The sequence below is a fragment of the Pipistrellus hanaki genome, assembly GCF_964339955.1.
Source record: "Pipistrellus hanaki genome assembly, chromosome: 13".
NCBI classification, from domain to species: Eukaryota; Metazoa; Chordata; class Mammalia; order Chiroptera; family Vespertilionidae; genus Pipistrellus; species Pipistrellus hanaki.
The window spans coordinates 36,580,355-36,598,965 of record NC_140515.1 but is presented as its reverse complement, the minus strand read 5'-3'; the positions used below and the strand labels follow the sequence as shown (position 1 = coordinate 36,598,965).

The 18,611-nt window shown below is 38.7% G+C and overlaps 1 protein-coding gene across 1 annotated transcript in view; it reads left to right on the top strand.

Annotated features, from left to right (window-relative positions):
- Positions 1–18,611, top strand: part of DNAJC13 (DnaJ heat shock protein family (Hsp40) member C13) — a 100,094-nt gene that overhangs the window by 9,182 nt on the left and 72,301 nt on the right. Inside the window, exons 2-6 of the mRNA XM_084902114.1 lie at positions 4,463–4,543; positions 12,097–12,172; positions 12,975–13,124; positions 13,507–13,548; positions 17,542–17,742. Coding sequence (XP_084758240.1) covers positions 4,476–4,543; positions 12,097–12,172; positions 12,975–13,124; positions 13,507–13,548; positions 17,542–17,742 — 537 coding nt within the window. The 5' untranslated portion in view covers positions 4,463–4,475. The remainder of the gene's footprint in view (positions 1–4,462; positions 4,544–12,096; positions 12,173–12,974; positions 13,125–13,506; positions 13,549–17,541; positions 17,743–18,611) is intronic.

The window sequence follows — 18,611 nt, the reverse complement described above, 5'->3', positions numbered from 1 at the left end:
ACATTTCCAATATTTAAGATTCCAAATGTCTTAAGTGGGGATATTTAAAATGCAGTAAATAAGATTGACTTGCAAAATAGTAGTCCTTTGTAGGGATAAAGTTGAAATAAAGAGACGCTTAAATGTCAGTTATAATTGACAAGGTAATATTTAAAAATTTCACTTATCATGTATTTGATCATATGTATTTTTTTCTTTTAAATGTTTTGGGAAATATAAATTTTAAAGAATAAAATAACAAAGTAATGACACCCTTTGTGTATTCCACCAATTTAAGAAAGATAATACTTTGGTGTATTGTTTAATGACTAAGTAAAAGCCATGAGTACTGATTAAATTGACATAAAACACTGTGCTTTTAAAGGTAGAAATTTTAGGTGATATACATTGATTAGTACAATGATTGAAATTAGTAGATAAAGAAGACTTAGAATCAAGTAATTTAATAATGATAACGTGCCCCCAGAATGCCTTAATATGTCCACAGAGTTCTATAAGTAATATTTTTATTGATGATTTCAGAGAGGAGGGAGAGGGAGAGAGAAAGAGAAACATCAGTGATCAGAGAATCATTGATTGGCTGCCTCCTGCACACCCACAATGGGGCTAGTGCCCACATCCCGGGCATATGTCTGAGTGGGAATTGAACTGTGACCTTCTGGTTCATAGGTCAATAATCAACCACTGTGCCATTCAGCCAGGCTATAAGTAAGCTTGAAAATAAAAGAGGTAATAGAATACTCAAAACAACTATTGCCTATCTGGGGTAATATACACTGAGTGGCCAGATTATTATGATCTCTGAACACATAATAAGCTGACCACTCAGTGTATATCTTATATAATAAAAAGCTAATTTGCAGATTTCCCCTCAACCAGGAGTTTGACCAGCAGGCAGGCTGACCAGTCGCCCATGTCCCCTCCCCCTGGCCAGGCTGGCCAGATCCCACCCATGCATGAATTCATGCACTAGCCAGATTATTATGCATCCAGAGATCATAATAATCTGGCCACTCAGTGCATTTAAAGTACAGTAATGATTATTATGTTGCAGTTAATAGTTTTGAGTGCTTATTCTGAGCCAAGCATCACACTAACTTCCTTTATTCAAGTTATCTCATTTAGTCCTCACCACAGCCCTTTGAGACCGGTATTGTCATCTACATTTTAGGAATTGAATCCGAAACCTTTTTGGTGCATGCACCAAATTTGTTTTAATTTTTCCTAAAAGATCTGATTGAGTTACATATTCTAAATCAGTGATAACCTATAAGGTCATTCTTTAGTTTTTGTTTGTTTTTAATTATTCTTAAATTTGCTTTGTTGTGAGATTATTTTGCTTCTTTCTCAACTCCTTATACCCCATCCCCACCCCTGGTCTCCTCAGGATATATTAGGCATCTCTGTTCTTTCTGGGTCATACCCTAAGTTCCCTGTGGCTGTCATTTAAAAATCTTTATTTTTTCTTCTCATTTTCATTTTAAAGTTTTCCAATGATATCAACCAGTCTTTACTCAAACACATTTTCTTGTTAGTTTTCCCAAGATAGGTCCTTGGTAGAGTCAGTCATTCCGATGTCTTAAGTTATGGACTAGGTATCCAAATTCCACTCTTCGATATCATTCATTACCTTTTCTGTTCTCCTTTTTCTTCCATTGTTCCAAACTTCAGTTACAGTAAAGGAAAAATATCTGTAGACCATTATTTTTTACTTTTTTGGGCATGTTCTCAGAAATCCTGTATTTTATCCAGCAAATGATTCAGAAGGCAGGGATAATGTTTGCTGGTTTAATAAGTTTTGGTTAGCTGACTATGTCATCCCAGATACACGGTTCAGAAAAAAAGAAAACACTCCAACTGGGAGGACTATATTTAGCTGTTTCCATACATACTTAGAAGGAGATGTCAGTTGACTGTTAAGAGAAATTTCCTCTCTGGTAACAATAAAGGTTTCTCTAAACTTGCTGTTACTTGTGGTTCTCTTACTATTCCTCAGAGCATGAATTGATGCTTGTTCAGAAAGTTTGGCAAAACCTTGTTGGGAGGAGTATCTCTTGAGAGAGCATCAGAATTTCCCATAAGTTTGCTGCATTTCACTCAGTCACTCAAATGCTTACTGAGCTCCTGTTTTTTTGTCAGACATTCTTATAGGCTCTGGGGATATATGTGTGATGTGAGATATATATAACGCATACATGCTTAATACAAAAATACCCCTCTCTGGATATTCTAGTAGGAATAGATGAAAGATAAATATAATAAATTGCACACTAAACTATGAAATGAAAGGTGCTATGGAGGAAAAATGAGAGGAGTGAAACGGAATAGAGAGTGTAGAATGAGGAGAATGGTTATAGTTTAAAACAAGATACCCTGTTTTCCCGAAAATAAGACAGTGTCTTATATTAATTTTTGCTCCCAAAGATGCGCTAGGTCTTATTTTCAGGGGATGTCTTGTTTCTCCATGAAGAAGAATACGGTACACACTTATTGTTAAATGAAAATAAAGGAAATTTATTACCTGTATATGGTACGGTAGTACGGTAGTTGTCAACACAAACCAGACAAACTGTGAATCCTACAGTATCAAGAATTTACTCATTTATTCAATGACAATCATGTCATCATCTTCTGGAACATCATCATAACAATCCAATTCCTGAATTTCCTGGTGAATTTCTTGTGACTCCATTTCTTTCAGAATCAGTGGACCAAATCTCTCATGTTTAGCCTAGGGGGGCCTTATTTTTGGGTGATGCCTTATATTTCACTCAGAAGGAAACCTGTAAATAGGTCTTATTTTCGGAGGATGTCTTATTTTTGGGGAAACACGGTAGTTAGGATATGCTCATTCTAAAGATGACATTTGAATACAGATTTGAGGTGAAGATGTGAGACATATAGGTATCTAGAGGAAGAGCATTCTACATAGAGTACAAAAGTCCTCATTAATGTGCTAATACAAAGACAAGTAGGAATGAAGAAAGCAATTTTTAAAACAATATAAACATGTTTTTACCACTCAAGTATATTACCAAGAGAAATGAAACATGTTTATGAAAACAATGTTTAGAGTGGTGTGATTGATAATAGCCAAAAAGTAGAAGCAACACCAATTTTCATCAACTGATAAATGGATAAACAAAAAGTGGTATTTTATATACACTAGAAGGAAACTAATTCATTCCAGAATACAGATAAACTTTGAAAATGTTATGCTAAGGGAAAGAAACCAATCACCACTTAATACATGATTCCAGTTATGTGAAATGTCCAAAATAGCAAACCCATAGCAACAGAAAGTAGATTAGTGGATGCCAGGTGCTGGGAGTAAAGGGGAATGGAGAGGATTTCTTTATGGAGTGATAAAAAAAAAAAAAATGTTCTAAAAATAGTGGTGTTCGTTGTAGAGCTCAATATACCTCCTCCCCCGACCCCCAAATTATACATTTTAAAACGGTGAATGTTATGGTATGTGAATTGTTTCAAAAATAGTTACAAAAATGTTATTTGAAAGAAAATGGTCTTATTCCAATTATTAAAAGAATACTTACTGGTTAAAAAAGTTAAATCAGTGTATAAAGATATAAAAAAAGAAAGCTTAATTGAATCATACAGGCTTGATCGACACCTAACTACTCCCCTGCTGGCCTAGTCGCCCACAAGTATCCTTCCCTGCCGGCCATCTTGTGGTTGCCCTTTGTGGTGACCATCTTGTGACGACGTCCTGCGATGCTATCTAAGCTTTTATTATATAGGATAGCTTGCCTTTAAAGTGACAGCAAAGGGCTGCCACTTAGCACCTCCACAAAAACCTTTCCCATTGGTTTATCAGTTGGCAAACATTTTCAGATGCCTATCATGTGCCAAGGCATTGTTTGGCAATGTGAGATTTAAACATTCATTTACTTGAACATTTTTTATTAGATCACTACACTTGGAATATAGAGGGCAGTTCTTATCCTCAGGAAGCCCAGTGCAGTGGAGGAGAGCAGACAGTCACAATATGGCTGTAATACAGAGGTGAATAGATCATTCCCTCTCCTTTAAAACCTATGGTCTAGTACTGTGGTCAGCAAACTGCGGCTCGAGAGCCACATGTGGCTCATGAGCCGCGGTTTGCCACTCTGTTGACTAATGAGTTTGCCAACCACTGGACTAAACTAAATGTTACTGTGTAAGTTGGAAGCTGTGAGGATTAGGCAGTTGTGGTATATTGTGTGCAAAGAGGTAAAGGGTAGTATATGACAGTGGCGGCAAACTCATTTGTCAATAGAGTGACAAACCGAGGCTCGCAAGCTGAATGTGGCTCGTGAGCCATGGCTTTGCCGACCACTGGTCCAGTAGAAAAAGTTGTGTCTTAAAATCAGTACCATATGGCAGGCTATAAAAGTATGATATGATTCAGGAAAAACTCTAGGGATAACTGTACTAAATTCTCACCCATATTTTTATCTTCCAGGTTTCAGCACAAAATGAACATAATCAGGGAAAATAAGGATCTGGCATGTTTCTACACAACAAAACATTCGTGGAGGGGAAAGTATGTATTTTTGTTGGTTTTATTTTCTTGTACTTCTATAAAGTATTATGTAAACATTATTCTTTCAATATTTTGAGTTGTATGACACAACTTATTAATGCCATTCAGCCCTCTCTTAAAAGCATCTGTGCATATTTCAAACCAAGATGCTACATTTGGAATACTTATTGCTCTTTTTTCTTTTGACATTTCTGGTTTTCTGTGTCTGTCTTGGCAAGGAGCTTGGTAAGAATTAAAAATAACAGAAGGAATAAGCCGGTTATCCAAACTCTTTTGATTGCTATCAGTTAATGTTGAGTTTATGCAGTAGTAACATAGTATTAACTTTATAACTTTGTCACCCATATTAGCCTGCATGTGATCAACAGATTTCCATGTCCATTTGACTGTCAGAGAAAATATATCAATAGTGCATCTTATAATCATTTTTAGGTGTGTAAAGAAATTTAAAAATTGGATTTCATCTTTTCTTTTCCATGGGAGGGAGCAGTGACATTTTTTTATTAGCTTTCCAGGTCAGACTAAGATGTAGTTGCTTTGTTTTCCTTTTATAAAAGAATGCTAATTCCTGCCCCTCAGATTGCTGTAAGGATTAAATGACATGATATGAAGTGTATGAAGGAGTATGCCACATTTTGACAAATAGGTGACTACATTATTCTAGATTAGGCCTCAGATAAAACATGACATATGTACAAAGCCATTAACTTTAGTGTTTGTTCTTAACTTCATTTTTTAGGGAACAGTGTGGTAACTTAGAATGGTGCAACATCTGAATTCTGTAGCGTTTCTGGTTTTCATAGGCAAACTGACTATAATTTTGAAAGATTTGAGTGTTTTATTTTATTTCCTTTTGGTAGTTCAATTGTATGAATGCCTAAAATAAACAGCATAATTGTTATCCTTGTAGAATACTTGTCTTGACTTTTTTATTTTTTCAATTAATTTCATTGAGCAAAGTTAGAAAATTGGCATACTTTGTCTAATTCTGTAAGCAGCCTTAGGTAGTTTGTGTATTTAAACGATCCTTACTTTTTCCTCAAGTGGTAGATTGCAGAGCAATCTAATAAAAGAGTAATATGCAAATTGACCATCACTACAACACACAAGTTGGCTGCCCCCAAGTAGACACAAGATGGCCACCACAAGATGGCCAGCAGGGGAGGGCAGTTGGGAGGCACCAGGCCTGCAAGGTAGGGAAGTTGTGGGTGATCAGGCCAGCAGGGGGGGACAGTTGAGAGGGACCAAGTCTGCAAGGGACAGCAGTTGGGGGCAATCAAGCCTGCAGGGAGGACAGTTAGAGGTGACCAGGCTGGCAGAGGAGGGAAGTTGGGGGTGACTGGGCCTGAAAGGGAGAGCAGTTGGGCAGGACCAGGTCTGCAGAGGAAGGCAGTTAGGGGCAAACAGGCTGGCAGGGGAGCAGGTAGGCATCAATCAGACCGTCAGGGGTGTGGGTAGGGGGTGATCAGGCTGGTAGGCAGAAGTGGTTAGGGGCAATCTGGAAGGCAGGCAGGCGAGCAGTTGGGAGCCAGCAGTCATGGATTGTGAGAGGACACCCCCTCAAGGGATGTCCGATTGCCCATCCGGGCAGTCGGACATCCCTTGAGGGGTCCCAGATTGGAGAAGGCTGGGCTGGACTGAGGGACACAAACCCACGTGCACGAATTTCATGCACCGGGCCTCTAGTCCTATATAATAAAAGGGCAGTATGCAAATTGACCCTAATAGCAGAACGACCGGCCGCTATGATGCACACTGACCACCAAGAGGCAGATGCTCAACACAGGAGCTGCCTCCTGGTGGCAGTGAGCTTCCACAGGGGGAGTGCTATTCAGCCAGAAGCTGGCCATGGCTGGCCAGCGCAGAGGCAGTTGTGGGAGCCTCTCCACAGCAGGGCTAAGGATGTCCAACTAATGGCTTAGGTCTCATCCCCCTGGGAGTGGGACTAAGCCAGTAGGGAAGCATCCCCTGAAGGGTCCTGGACTGTAAGAGGGCACAGGCCGGGCTGAGGCACCCCCTGCCCCGAGTGCATGAATTTTCATGCACCAGGCCTCCAGTCATATGTAACTTCTTTTTAATACAGTTGTATGCTGATGTATTAATTCTAAAGAACAAACTTACTGTGATATTTTTTGCTTTGTGAGCTTGTCGGTAATTGTGATCATCTGGAAAAAAATTTTTAATGTTCTTAGAAAGTAGTGACTAAGACTTTAAGACAATGCTCTTTTCTTCTTTTTTTATAATAATTTGGAACAAAACTATTTCTGTTCGCTAATCACAATTCCTTGCCTTCCTCATTCAAACCTTGAAACCTTTTTTCTTTTTGTATTTATAACAGCTTTATTAAGATATAATTTATGCAAAAAATTCACCCTTTTAAAATGTATAATTTAGTGGTTTTTAGAGTTGTGAACTATCTTCACTATTATCAAAACACCTTCATAAACACCAAAAAAAAAAAAAAAAAAAAGTCCTCCAAAAATATTAGCAATTACTTCCCTTTTCTTCCCAGTATCTGGCAGTTACTAATATACATTCTGTCTCTGGATTTCCTTATTTAGGACATCTCATGTAAATGAAATCATAAAATATGTGGTCTTTTTGAAAGACTATCTTCTTTCACTTAGCATCTTTTCAAGGTTTACCCCTGTTGTAATATGGTCAGTACTTCATTTCTTTTTATTTTCAAATGATACTCTGTTGTATAAATATGCCATATTTTTATCCTTTCATTAGTTAATGGGCATTTGTATGTTGCCGCTTATTTAGTATGAATAATGCTGCTATAAACATTAAGGTACAAGTTTGTGGATGATTCTATATTTCGTTTCCTTGGTATATACCTAGGAGTGGAATTGATGTTACATGGCGTTATATGGTAACGTGATGTTTAACTTTTTGAGGAAGAGCCAAGTGACTACAGCATTTTACTGTCCTATCATCAATGTATGAAGATTCCAATTTCTCCATATCCTTGCCAACACTTGTGATTGTCTTTTTTTATTTTAGCTATCCTACTGGCTATGAAATAGTATCTCATTGTTTATTTCCCTTATGACTAAACATCTTTTCACTACTTATTGGCCTTTTTTGGGTCTGTCATGAAATGTCGTTTATTCAGATAATTTACCCATTTTTAATTGGATTTATTTACCTTTTGAATGTTGTAAGAGTTCTCTATATATTCTGAATACAAATCCCTTATCAGATGCATGATTTGCAAATATTTTCTCCTATTCTGTGGGTTATCTTTTTACTTTCTTGATAGTATCTTTTGAAGCACTGAGTTTATTTTGATGATTTTTCAATTTATCTAATTTTTCTTTTGTCATTTTCACTTTTGTTATCGTATCTAAGAAATAATTACCTAATCTAAGGTCTCAAAGATTGACTCCTATGTTTTCTTAGAGTTTTATAGCTTTGATTTTGGGTTAATTTTTGTATATTATATGAAGTAGGGATCTGGCTTCATTCTTTTACATATGGATATCCAGTTGTTCCAGCACCATTTATTGAAAAGAGTATTCTTTCCCCATTGAATTGTTTAGACATTATTGTCAAAAACCAATTGACCATAGCCCTGGCTGAGTGGAGGATTGTCCCATACACTGAAAGGTTGCAGGTTTGATTCCCGTTCATAGCACATAACTAGGTTGCTGGTTCAATCCCTGGTTGGGGTGTGTACAGGAGGCAACAATTGGTGTTTCTCATATCAATGTTTCTTTTTCTCTCTTTCGTTCCTCTCTTTCTAAAATTAGCATATCCTTAGGTGAGGATTAAAAAAATCATTTTACCATAAATAAAAAATGTAAAGGTTTATTCCTGAACTCTCAGTTCTATTCTGTCGAAATATACCTATCTTTATGCCAGTACCATCCTGTCTTGATTACTGAAGCTTTGTACTAAGTTTGAAACTGGGAAGTTTGAGGTTCCAACTTTATTCATTTTCAAGATTATTTTGGCTGTTCTGGATTTCTTGCATTTCCATATGAATTCTAGAGTCAGCTCATCAACTTTACAAAAAAGGCATCTAGGATTTTGATAGGGATTGCATTACATCTGTAGGTTAATTAGGGAATTATTGCCAACTTAACAGTATTAAGTCTCTGTTCCATGAACAAGGGATGCCTTTCTGTTGTTTGGATCTTTAAAATTTCTTTCAACAGTGTTCAGTTGTTTTCAGAGCTAAAAAGCACTTTTCTTTGCATAAAATAGCAAAGTTTCCTTTTTGGCCTAAGCAAGCTATTTCTGATAGGAGGGAGCAGTGCAGATTCACCATGGAAAACTGGAATGAAGTTCAAAATACAGGTTTTAAATTTATTCTGGATGGAAATTACATCCAGTAAAATTTACCTATGGTCACTTATATTTGCATAGTTTAATTGTAGCAATCAGGGCTCTGAATATAAGAGTAGCATTTTAGTATCGGAACAGGATTTTAACTTCACGTAGGTGATCAGTCCATGAAATTCAATGGCAGAGCGCACTACCCTCATAGGTAGCCTATCCTCATAGATAGTCTGTATAATTGCTAGATAGAGTAAATTTTAAGAGTTCAGGGAGTGAAACTGATTTTTTCAGGTGGAGTTTGAGTAAAATCAGAGTAAAATCAGAGTTTGAGTAAAACTCCTCTGGCTATATTATCCCAATAATATAGCCAGAGGAATTACCAATTTGTCTTTTTTTTTAAAATATATTTTATTTTATTGCCAATTTGTCTTTTTGTTTTGTGTTTTAAATATGAATGTATGAGTCATAACTACTGGAAAGATAATGATACTAATTACAATTAGTTCAGAGACTATTGGAGTTTTGATCCACTTTCCCTATTACTCCATCAGCAGAATAATAGCAATAGGAATGGGTAACATTTATCAATTGTAAACGATAATCGACAAGCACTTTATGTGAATTATTTCTTATAATCTCCTTGTGAGAGATACACACACACACACACACACACACACACACATACACACATACATATAATGCCTATTATCAACATTTTCATGGGGGAAAGTGAAGCTTAGAGAGGTTAATCAAATTATCAGAGGACTTGAGGCCCGGTGCACGAAATTCGTGGTTGGTGGTGTGTGTGTCCTTCAGCCCAGCCTCTCCAATATGGGAAATCCCTCTCAAAATCCAGGACTCCTGGCTCCCAACAGCTCTCCTGCCTGCCTGATTGTCCCTAACCCCTTTTGCCTGCCAGCATGATCACTCCATAACCACTCCCCTGCCAGCCTAATTGACGCCTAACAGCTCCCCTGCTGGCCCAGTCGCCCCCAACTGCCCTCCCCTGCAGGCCTGGTCTCTACCAGTTGCCCTACTCTGCCAGCTCGGTTGTCCCCAACTGCCCTCCCCTACTGGCCTGGTCGTCCCTAACTGCCCTCCCCTGCAGGCCTTTTCGCCCCCAACTTCTCTTCCCTGCAGGTCTGTTTGCCCCCAACTGCCCTCCCCTGCAGGCCCAGTAACCCCCAACTGCCCTCCCTGCAGGCCTGTTCCCCCTCCCCCAATTGCCCTCCCTGCCAGCCCGGTCCCCCCCAACAATCCTCCCCTGCTGGCCCAGTCCTCCCCAACTGCCCTCCCCTGCTGACCCGGTCGCCCCCAACTGCCCTCCCCTGCCAGCCCAATTGCCCCCAACTGCCCTCCACTACAGGCCAGATCCCCCCCACCCCCCTAACTGCTCTCCCCTACAGGCCTGGTCCCAATTAACTGCCCTCCCCTGCAAGCCCAGTCTCCCCCACTGCCCTTCCCTGCAGGCCCAGTTCCACCCCAACTGCCCTCCCCTGCTGGCCTGATCGCCCACAACTACCCTCCCCTGCCAGCCATCTGTGGCAGCCATCTTTGACCACATGGGAGTGGCCATCTTGTGTGAGGGCGTGAGGGTCAATTTGCATATTACCTCTTTATTATATAGAATTTTGGTTTTTTTCCCTTAGATTAATGTTTTGCCTATTTTATTAATATCTCTGGATATTTTATTTCCAGAGAACAAATTCTTCAGTTTTAAATAAGGGTTTCTAATTCAGTTTTACTTTTATCATTATGGATTCCTCTCTTCTAAAGGATTACTGATCCGAACTTTTTTTTTACTTTAGATGTTTGTTATTTTAAATGAAGGAAGTGAATTGAGAAGTGAAAATTGCTTGTGTGTGGTGTATGTTTCCAACTTCTATAAAATTGCAACATTAAAAGTAATAGGTAGTTGCTTAAATAGAAATTATTAGGATTCCAGAATATGACCGTGACTGACCAGTTGCAGGTCATGGCTTTTCCTTTATATATCATGGTTTTGTTAAAAGGATATTTTGAAAGAATTAGTAGTGTACAGTGTTTTATTTTGTTTTTAATAAAGTTTTTCCATTTAAATCTTTTGGCCTCATCAGGTGATACTTTGCTAACTTTATGTATGCTAACAAAACAAGATTACTTGTATATATCATATTTTCCTACTTCAGGATCTCACAAGTTCACAGTAAAATGAGTGGTGGGTGAGTTTTAATACTAATAACATTAAAAAATATTTTATTAATTTTTTACAGAGAGGAAGGGAGAGTGATAGAGAGTTAGAAACATTGATGAGAGAGAAATATCTATCAGCTGCCTCCTGCACACCTCCTACTGGGGATGTGCCCACAACCAAGGTACATGCCCTTGACCAGAATCGAACCCGGGACCCTTGAGTCCGCAGGCCAATGCTCCATCCATTGAGCCAAACCGGTTTCGGCCTAATAACATTTAGAACTAGAAGCCCTGTACACGAAATTCATGCACGGGTGGGGGGTGGGGTTTGTCCCTCAGCCCATCCTGCACCCTCTCCAATTTGGGATCCCTCGAGTGACGTCCGACTGTCCTTTTATGCTCGATCCCACCGGTGGGATTGTTGGACACCCTTCTCACAATCTAGACAATCCAGGACTGCTGGCTCCCAACCACTCACCTGCCTGCCTGCCTGCCTGCCTGCCTGCCTGCCTGCCTGCCTGCCTGATTGCCCCTAACTGCTTCAGCCTGTCAGCCTGATCACCCCCTAACCACTCCCCTACCAGCCTGATCAACACCTAATTGCTCCCCTGCCGACCCGATTACTCCCAACTGCCCTCCCTGCCGGCCTGGTCACCCCCAACTGCCCTCCCCTGCTGTCCTGCTTGCCCCCAAATGCCCTCCCCTTTTGGCCCAGTAACTCCTAACTGCCCTCCCTTGCCAACCTGGTCTCTCTGCTCTCCCCTGCTGGCCTGGTTCCCCCCAACTGTCCTCCCCTGCTGTCCTGATAACTGTCCTCCCTTGCCTGCCATCGTGTGGCCACATGGGGGCATCCATCTTTGATCACATGGGGGGGGGCATCTTGTGTGTTGGAGTGACGGTCAATTTGCATATTACTCTTTTATTAGGATGTTAAAAAATGAGGGAATATAAAACTACATTATATATAGTCACAATCAATGGACATATTTCTGTTTATTTATTGAAATGTTCCTTTTGTGTTGATGTCATATATATTTTCTTGCAGAATATTTGTTTTAAGACTAAATTTAAGTACTTGTTTTTTTTTGTAGGTATAAGCGTGTCTTTTCTGTTGGAACCCATGCGATTACTACATATAATCCCAATACTTTAGAAGTAACAAATCAGGTAATCATGTTAGAAGCTGCTAGGTGTTTGAATTCCATTTGAATTTTAAAAGTTAGGCTATGATCCATAACTCCTTGGCTTGAAACAGATTAAAACTTGATGATAGGAATGCCAAATATGAAAGAGATTTCAATGCTCAGGACCAAAAATAAATTAATGAAATGGGAGGCAGGAAGAGAATGTGCTTATTTCTAGGCTCTAAACCTAATATCTTTTTGATATATTACTATCTATAGATTTTAGCCATCTTATGTAAAATTGATAAATTCTTTATATTTTTTAAGCCTTATTGTTAGTGTAATACAGACATACAGAAGTCACAAGTATAGTCACAAGGGTAGTAGTGGTTGGAAAATACTTGTCATGGAACCAGGGTTACTAATTGTAAAGTGAATACTAACCTGAACATGGATAAACATATTTATATATATTCTAGCTAATGTTAATTTTAAATTAGGCCTGTTTTACAGATTCCTCTTTTTGTTTTTAACATATTTGCAGGTAATAAAATATTCTCCAATGTGTTTTACTTCTATGTATTTATTTTAGATTGTTTGAATTAATGCCATTAATCAATAAAATGTGGATATGAATAGGATGTTTCATTGTTGTCTCTCATGATTGAAAGCTTTTAAAGGTTTTTGTTATAGAATTACTCTAAGATACAGCTTCTTCTAGACCTCAGTATTATTTTGTAAAATTTTTCTTATTTTATGATTGTCTAATTAAAGTAGGGAAAATAATAATTATATTATTACACTATATTATAGCACCAGGCCAAGTATTTCCTTTCTTTTGTTAGTGGCCTTATGGAGACATTTGCAGCATCAGTCCTGTTGGAAGAGGACAGGGAACAGAGTTCAACCTCACATTTCGTAAAGGCAGTGGAAAAAAGTCAGAAACTTTGAAATTTTCTACAGAGCACAGAACAGAACTTCTTACAGAAGCATTGGTAAGAACATTTCCATGTTAATAAACTAGATTTTTCTTCTTTATAAAATGAAAGTTATATTAAAGTAAGATATTAAATGTTCAGAGCTTCTGGTCTCACTATGCTTATGTCCTCTTATTGACCTTTAACACACTGAAACTGTCACTTTTCTCTATCTGAAAGAGGGGAAAATCCTATATAATTGATGGTTTTAGCCTTTTAAGTGTATATGTAGAACAAAGCAGTTATGTTTAATTACTGTTTCTTGTTTTTCATTAAAGTTCCACACACTTCCTATTAAATATCCTTTTTTAAATATCAAGATTACCAAGTTGTGATTTTACTTGTTCTGAATTCTTCCCAACCAATCTGTTATCAACTGTGGTTATATTTTCTCTTTCAGAGATTTAGGACTGATTTTTCAGAAGGAAAAATTACAGGAAGGGTAAGTATTTAAAATTTATTAATATACTGGAAGCCAAATGCAGGAAGATTCGTGCTAGAATGGGCCTTCCTTTCCCTGGCTGCTGGCACTGCCTTTTCACTCTGCTCTGCCCCGGAGCCGCCTCTTTCCACTCTGGCCCCAACTTCCCACACTGCCCAGAGGCCCTGAGAGACCTGGGGTGGGGTGGGACACCTGCATCATCGTCATGGGGACGAGGCAAGTGTCCCACCTGCCCCCAGTTGCTCAGTGTCTGTATGCAAATTAGCCACCATTTTTGTTGGGTTAATTTGCATACTCATTCTGACTGTGGGCCTAGCAGAGGTACAGTCAATTTACATGTTTGTCTATTTTTAGGTGAGATATTTTTATGTGTTCAAATGTTGCTCTTTATTGTAAAAATCATTCCATGACCTGTATATTCTTTTTCCGGCAAAGCTAAAGGGAAAAAAGAAAACACAGATTTAATGTCTCCTGATAGTACCTGTTAGAAAGATGAATGTGGTTTAATTGGAAAGTCAAATATCAGGATTAGACTGATAAAGCTGGTAGATGGGAAAAATCTTTAGGCAGAGAATTATGGGGCAAACAATGCTGTCACCATTCAGCTAGTCTTGATTTAGTATTCTAAACAGCAACAGTGACATCACACTGCTGACAGTACCTGTTGGAACATGCAGTAGCTCTTTTTTGGTGTGAGAGTTTCCAGTTTCAGAGCATGGAAATTGTAAGGTTTGGGTATATGAAAGTTGTCTTACTATTTATTTTTGCACTGGATCTGGCTGATAATGTAGTTTTCTGTGATGTACCAACAGCTTTGAGGAAGACATGCTTATTAGCTAGAATCTACTTAATTTTCCCCAGATTTTCTCTAGTCATGTTATGACAGCATTTAAACTAAATCCGAAACTTCTGGGCTAGGGAAATGGATGTTTATGCTCTTTTTACTCCCTTGAAATAGTGAAATTTTTTTTTTTTTTTTTTTTCATGAGAAGATATGCTTTTATAACTGAGGTTAGGAGGGGGCAGTGTTCAGAACTACAGCTTCTGGCAAAAGACAGGAACTGAATTCTGATATGGGCAGGCTTTTTAAAGCCCTCATCATCTACTGTTTTAACATCCCAGAAGCCTTACTGCTCAAGCAATTGGCTGGTTGCCATAGAACCATTAAGATAGTTTAATGGAAATGGCAAGCTGCTTGTTTCTTGTTCCCTGATGAGATAACAGATTTCTATAAATTATAATTTGATATTCTTTAGTTATTTTATGTTAGCAGGTAATCTTTCTGTATATCTCATCTGTTTAGCATCTTACAGTTTGATTTTTTTTTTAATAAGCTTTTTATATCAGTCAACTTCAACTTGATACTTTTTAAGACATTGGGGTGGAAACAATATCTCTAGAAGAGTGCTTGAAGGGGACAGTCCACTTGACTTTACATCTGGAATAAGTGGTACCTCCTCTTCCTCGCAAATGCTGGCTGGCCAAACTACACTCTTGCATAAGATGAATTTGGCCCTCAAACCTTCAAAATCGTCCCTAGATATACTCTAAATCAGGGTTTTCTAAATTTCTCTTTTGACCTTCACAGTCCTGAGGGATAATAGTGTTTCCAGTATCTCATTATGACAGTTAATTATCTGCTGGGAGGAATGGAGAATATCCTGCAGAGTGGGTTTGGGCATGTAAATAAGCATAGATTGGAAAAGTGCCACCTTTTTTGTGCCTTCCCTGCCACCTGACTCCTGGAGAGGTATGGCATACTCTCACCTTTCATTCAGAATCAAGGCTCTAAATATATTTTTGGGTTAATGCTGGCCCTTTTGTCTTCGTGCAGAGTTCCTCATATGGAACTACTAGAGGCCTGGTGCATGGGCTTCATGCACTGGTGGTGGGGGTGTGTGGCATGTGGGGATCGGCCCGCTGTGGGAGCACTGCTCATCCCAGGCAGCTGAGCAGCTATGGACCTGCCTTCTGAGAAGCTGCTCCCTGGTCCGGCATCTTCCGTGGAGTCTGAGCACTCACCTCTTTACAGGACCTGGTCAGGGCCGGGCCCAGGGACAATAGCACTGAGCGGCAGTGGAGTAGGCCTCAGTCCCTCAACTGCCACAAACCCGCCTCCCAGTCTCTGGGGTCAGCTCTGCAAGCCCAGTGGTGGCTTGCAGGCATCTGGAAGAAGCGGCAGAAAGTGAGGAAGAGCCCCTATGGCGAGGAGGCGACTATCGCAGCCCGGGTTCCTGCCTACTCATCCTGGTCAGCCCAGCGGTTCTCCCCTTGTGGGAGTGCACTGACCACTATGGGGCAGTTCCTGCGTTGAGCATCTGCCCCCTGGTGGTCAGTGCATATCATAGCAACTGGCCAACCAGTTGTTCTGGTCATTCTGCTATTCATTTGCTGGGCTTTATTATATTGGATAATGTGTGTGATTACCATCAACCAATAATGCTGAGGGGACTTGATGTGATAATATCCTATGAACCTCATTATGGGGTTTAGTGATGGGATGTTAGTGGCGGTGTTTATTATATAATGCCTTACTCTCTCGTTTGAACATCGACAAGATAATTTCTCTCTTATTTCAGTATTAGAAATAGTTGTACTTTTGAGCAATCAATTTATTTTTGCCTTGAGTCATGTAACTGACCATATTGATGGATAGGAAACTGTGGACTTTTTGTGTGGGCAAGGGGATACTCATTTCACATCTAACATTTTGTTATCCTTATATTCTCTGCCTGATTTTGCCTGTATTTTAAATAGATTTTCTGTATCATAAATTTTGATTAGTAGCCTCAACTAAACATTTATTTTTAATAACTTAAACTGGGTAGTAAGTGAATGTTGACCATTTTGATAATTTCTAATACTAGGTACTTCAACTTACGAAAGAATGTTATAGTCTAAATGGAGTTATACTTGCAAATAAGATCAACCGTCAAAGATAACTTCCCATTGGTATGATTAGAAAAGCTTAAGGTCAGACTGATGCTTCAGCTTTTTCTGTGCATGTAGAAAGAAAATCTATATTAATAGACTGAACTAGCTCAGGTTGTTTAAATTGAATACAATCTCTTCTCCAAAATGTGACTTAGCTCTTTTCTATATCTAACTTAAATAAACGAATCCATCAACAAAAGTTGAAATTTTTCCTCAATAAAATATTTTACAATAACATTTCTCTTTAAAATTTCCTTTATTTTCTTTTTATATATTTGCATAAGAATGACTTAAAATTGTTTTACAAAATATTATAACCCCAAACTTTGCTAATTTAATAAGGACAAATTTTCTTAAATTAGAGAGAACATTCTTTAAAAAAAAGAAGAAGAAGAAAAAAATTATATATATATATATATATATATATATTTTATGGATTTCAGAGAGGAAGAGAGTGAGGAAGAGAGATACAAACATCAATGATGAGAGAGAATCATTGATTGGCTGTCTACTGCACATCCCAACTAGGGATTGAGTTAGAAATCTGGGCATGTGCTCTTTTTTAAAATATTTTTTTATTGATTTTTTACCGAGAGGAAGAGAGAGGGATAGAGAGTTTGAAACATCGATGAGAGAGAATCATCGATCAGCTGCCTCTTGCACACCCCTACTGGGGATGTGCCCGAAACCAAGGTACGTGCCCTTGACCTGAATCCAACCCGGGACCCTTCAGTCCTCAGGCTGACGCTCTATCCATTGAGCCAAACCGGTTTCGGCCTGGGCATGTGCTCTTGACTGGAATTGAACCTGGGATCCTTCAGTTTGCAGGCTGATGGTTTATCCACTGAGCCAAACCGGCTAGGGCTAGAGTGAACATTCTTAATGAAGTAAACACAAACTTCCAAATAGCTAAAATTGTTGATAACAATTTGGATAATAGTTCTAAATAGAGTATTGTTTAGATTTCTGGTTGTTCCAGCAGTGACTGGTACATTAAATGTAACCTTATTTTATGGTAAGTGTATACATGAGCCTAAAATTGATATTATTTTTCTCTAGAGATATAACTGTTATAAGCATCATTGGAGTGATACAAGAAAACCTGTCATTTTGGAAGTAACTCCTGGAGGCATTGACCAGATCAGTCCTGCAACTAACAGAGTCCTCTGTTCCTATGACTACAGAAATATTGAGGGCTTTGTGGATCTCTCTGACTATCAAGGAGGGTTCTGTATAATTTATGGAGGATTTAGTAGACTGGTAAGTTGTCTTTTAAAAAGTCGTTTAAAAGGGGATATGAGCATTTGAAGGAAAATGGGGTCTTTCAACTTTATTTTGAAATTTTATTTGAGTCCTTTGGATTAAATATGGTATTAAGAGTTCAGACTTCTATACCAAAGAGCTTGAATCTCAATTAATTTGCAACTATTGGTTTTTTGTTGTGTTCTTTTTTGTTTTGTTTTGTTTTGTTTTGTTAATCCTCATCCGAGGATATTTTTTTCATTGATTTTTAGAGAGAGTGAAAGAGAGGGGGAGAGACAGACAGAAACATCGATGTGAGAGAGACACATAGATTAGTTGCTTCCTACACGTACCCTGACCAGGGCAGGGAAACTTGCAACCACGCTACATGCTCTTGACTGGAATTGAACCCGGAATCCTTCAGTCCGAGGGCCAACGCTCTATCCACTGAGCCAAACCAGCTAGGGCTGTTGTTTTTAATTTTAATCACTTTTAAAAATTTAATATATTTTTTATTGATTCAGAGGGGTAAGGGGGGAGAGAGAGAGATAGAAACATCAATGATGTGAGAGAATTATTGATCAGTTGTCTCCTACATGCCCCCTACTGGAGATCAAGCCTACAACTCAGGCATGTGCCTGATGGGAATCGAACCTTGATCTTTTGGTTCATAGTTTCACACTCAACCACTGAGCCACACTGGCCAGGCTAATCATCCCACTTTTTAAGCATACTCTGCCTCTTAAAAGGCTAACTAAAAGGAGTCAGTTCACTATAGTTAAAAGAGTATGACAGATTCATTCAACAAATCTTTATCTGGTACCTGCTATATCCATAGTGACTGTGATAAGGTGTTGGGAATAAAATCTATTTTTAGAACATAATCT